The 4,087-nt window shown below is 46.8% G+C and overlaps 1 protein-coding gene across 1 annotated transcript; it reads left to right on the forward strand.

Annotated features, from left to right (window-relative positions):
• On the forward strand, nucleotides 1-936 carry LOC102443752 (olfactory receptor 51G2-like). The gene has a single exon (XM_075921437.2). The coding sequence runs from the start codon at nucleotides 1-3 to the stop codon at nucleotides 934-936; it is 936 nt and encodes a 311-aa protein (XP_075777552.2).
• The last annotated feature ends 3,151 nt before the right edge of the window (nucleotides 937-4,087 follow it).

Below are 4,087 nucleotides of genomic sequence, written 5' to 3' on the forward strand. Positions count from 1 at the left end.
ATGTCAGCTGTCAATGAGACCAATTTCAACTATGCTGTGTTCCTTCTCATTGGGATACCAGGGCAAGAAGATGCCCATCTCTGGATCTCTGTCATCTTCTGCTTAATATATGCTGTTTCAATAGTGGGCAATTCAGTTATTCTGTTCATTATAAAAACAGACCCAAGCCTCCATGAGCCCATGTACATTTTCCTTTCCATGTTGGCCCTCACAGACCTTGGCTTATCGGTAGCCACCATGCCGACGATACTGGGCATATACTTGTTTAACTCAAGGGAGATCAGCGTGGATGCCTGTTCTGCACAGGTGTATTTCATTGCCACACTTCAAGGCACTGAATCTGCCGTGCTTCTGTTGATGGCCTTTGACCGCTTCATTGCAATCCGTGAACCACTGAGATACACATCCATCCTAACCCTGCCGAGGATAGCCAAGATGGGGCTGGTCTTTGTGCTGAGAGTCGTGGTTGCACTATTCCCTTTCCCGTTTTTTCTAAAATGGTTCCAATATTGTCGAGCCAATGTCCTCTCCCATTCCTACTGCCGGAACGAGGACGTCATGAAGTTGGCTTGTTCGGACACCAGGATCAACAGTATCTATGGCTTGTGTATTAAAATCTTATTCATGGGGTTGGACTCGCTGCTCATCTTCCTCTCTTATGTGATGATCCTCAAAACCGTGCTGAGCATCGCGTCCTGGGCTGAGCGCCTCCGGGCCCTGGACACCTGTTTCTCACACCTCTGCGCCGTCATCCTCTTCTACATACCTGAAATCAGCTTGTCTTTGATACAACGATTTGGGAAGGGCTCTTCTCCCTTGCTTCAGCTTCTCCTGGGCTACATTGCCCTGTTGGTCCCGCCCCTGATGAACCCCATCGTGTACAGCGTGAAAAGCAAACTCCTTCGTGCAAGAATAATCAGGGTCTTCTTCAAGTGAAGGATCCATTCATCATCTGTCTCCAGCATGGATAACTTGGAGGTGAAAAACAGGTCACAGCGCCCTATTGCATCCCAGACTTTTACATCTGAGATGACACGACCAACTGATCTACACTTTGCAGAGAGAGTTTCTGAGGGCATCTCAGGCCTGAAGCAATGGGACTGGGCTGGTGATGGGAACAGAGGACTGGGCTGGTGGGAAGGAGACAAACCCAAGCAGCAGCATTTACAGAGTGACTGTGTTTGTGGAGAGCCAGGGGACAGGTGGGATGTTGGCTTGTAAAGAACCATATCATGGATGTTCCAGCCTCATAATTCCTATGCATGCATTTCTATACAGTGAAGGGGAAGTGGGTGTTTCCTATGACCCCTGAATTAGAATCATAGAACACTAGAACTGGAAGGGACATTAAGAGGTCATTGAGACCAGTCCCCTACCCCCATGGCAGGACCCAGTACTGTCTAGACCATCCCTGATAGACATTTATCTAACCTACTCTTAAATATCTCCAGTGATGGAGATTCCACAATCTCCCTAGGCAATTTATTCCAGTGTTTAACCACCCTGACAGGTAGGAACTTTTTCCTAATGTCCAACCTAAACCTTCCTTGCTGCAGTTTAAGCCCATTGCTTCTTGTCCTATCCTCAGAGGCCAGGAAGAACAAGTTTTCTCCCTCCTCCTTGTGACACCCTTTTAGATACCTGAAAACCACTATCATGTCCCCTCCCAATCTTCTCTTTTTCAAACTAAACAAGCCCAGTTCTTTCAGACTTCCTTCATAGGTCATGTTCTCTAGACCTTTAGTCATGCTTGTTGCTCTTCTCTGAACCTTCTCCAATTTCTCTACATCTTTTTTGAAATGTAGTGCCCAGAACTGGACACAATACTCCAACTGAGGCCTAACCAGCGCAGAGTAGAGCAGAAGAATGACTTCTCATGTCTAAGTTGCTCACAACACACCAATCCTAGAATCATGTTTGCTTTTTTTGCAACAGTGCCACACTGTAGACTCATATTTAGCTTGTGGTCCACTATAACCCCTAGATCCCGTTCTGCTGTACTCCTTCCTAGACAGTCGCTTCCCATTCTGTATGTGTGAAACTGATTGTTCCTTCCTAAGTGAAGCGCTTTGCATTTGTCCTTATTAAACTTCATCCTGTTTACCTCAGACCATGTCTCCAATTTGTCCAGATCATTTTGAAATATGACCCTATCCTCCAAGGCACTTGTAACCCCTCCCAGCTTGGTATCATCTGCAAACTTAATAAGCGTACTCTCTATGAGTTGTCACTATGCCATTGCTGGTTACACATCCAAAAGCTAAGGCTACAGAGCTGGTCTACAGTCACAGTCCTGTCCCTTCCTGAGCTCTCTGGGTGCTGTGTGACCCAGGGGCAGTGGCTGTGGATGGGAATGTGAAAAGGGCTGTGACATCCACCCTTCCCCTCTAACTCCAGATGGGTGCTTGTGAGAGTTATGTCAGAGACATGATTGATGCCAGGATAGGTAGGGGTGGTGTCCCTGGCCTCTGTTTGTCAGAGAATGGAAATAGATGACACGGGAGGGATCAATTGATGATTCCCAGTTCTGTTTATTCCTTCTGGGGCACCTGGGCTGGATGGACCTTTGGTCTGACCCACTCTGGCTGTTCTTACGTTCTTATGACACAGTAGCCCAAGGAAATGCCATTCAGGCAACACTTCCACTCACATGTTAATGGCTCTGCCCACCACATTCTTGCTCAGCCCATACCCCACCAAGGAGGAGCAGAGCTGTGGGTGCGAGGGAGGGTCTGACGCGCAGGAGTCCTGGCAAGAGACTCAGGCCCACATTCCCTCTCTCTTTGTGCTGTTCCATCGAGCTTAATGCCCTGTCTTCTCACCGTGGCAAAGGTGAGGTGCCCCAAAGGGAATGAGCAGAACAGGCAATTATCAAGTCATGCACTTTCACCCTTTCCCCGCTTCTGGTAAATGGAGGCTAGGGTCACCATGCTTGGCCCTCCTGGTAAATATTAATTGATGGATCAATCCTCATTCATTCACTGTTGTAGTGTCTGATTTTACAGAATGCTCTGGCAAGGAGTTCCACAAGTTGACTCCATTGTGTGAAGAAATACTTCCCTTTGTTTGCTTTAAATCTGCTGCCTATTCATTTCATTGGGTAGCACCTAGTTCTTGTGTTATGGGAAGGAGCTAAATAACACTTTATTATTTCCTTTTTTCTCACCAGTCATCACTAAAGTGCAAGTCAGGAATGGACTTCAGTGAGAGGGCAAAGAGACCACATATCCCAGTTTTACTGTTTTGACAATCCTGATTTTTCCTGGTCAGAGTAAATCTTTGCTGACGGGGTCTCAGCATTCAAATTAGCAAGCTGCTCAAGTTGCACACAAGATTGCGATCCATTCAAGGCAACGATTCATATATTTATAGACATTAAGGCCAGAAGGATATATTGGATCATTTAGACTCTTGTCCTGCACAATTTTTGACCCAGATACTCCTTTATTGAGCCCAAAGACTTGTGTTTGATTAATGTATATCATGTCTTTGTCTACAGTGTATCTTTCAGGAATACCTCCGATCTTCATTCGGAGAGATAAGGAGGATCCACCACCTCTCTTGGGATATTGTTCTACTAGTTCAGTACTCTCATTGTTAAAAATGTGTGCCTCATTTCCAAATGTAATTTCTCCGTGTTCGGGTTCCAGCCACTAGTTCTTGTTACACTTTTCCCTGCAAGATTAAACAGCCCATTATTACCTGGGGGTATGTCTACACTACAAAGTTAGTTCGAACTAACAGACGTTAGTTCGAACTAACTTTCATGGGCGCTACACTAGCGCTCTGTAAGTTGGAATTTAATTCGAACTAACGGAGCGCTTAGTTCGAACTAGGTAATCCTCATTCCACGAGGATTAAGCCTAGTTCGAACTAGCTAGTTCGAATTAAGGGGTGTGTAGCACCTTAATTCGAACTAGTGGGAGGCTAGCCCTCCCCAGGTTTCCCTGGTGGCCACTCTGGCCAACACCAGGGAAACTCATATGCCCCCTCCTGGCCCCGGACCCCTTAAAGGGGCACGGGGTGGCTACGGTGCCCGTGCCAGGTGCAAGCCTGCCAGCATCCAGCCAGCAGACCCTGCACCTGG

Source organism: Pelodiscus sinensis, chromosome 1, assembly GCF_052426305.1.
Source record: "Pelodiscus sinensis isolate ZL-2025 chromosome 1, ASM5242630v1, whole genome shotgun sequence".
Taxonomy (NCBI): domain Eukaryota; kingdom Metazoa; phylum Chordata; order Testudines; family Trionychidae; genus Pelodiscus; species Pelodiscus sinensis.

Coding starts and splice junctions, on each gene's coding strand:
- LOC102443752 (XM_075921437.2), top strand. CDS start 1: ATGTCAGCTGTCAATGAGACCAATTTCAACTATGCTGTGTTCCTTCTC.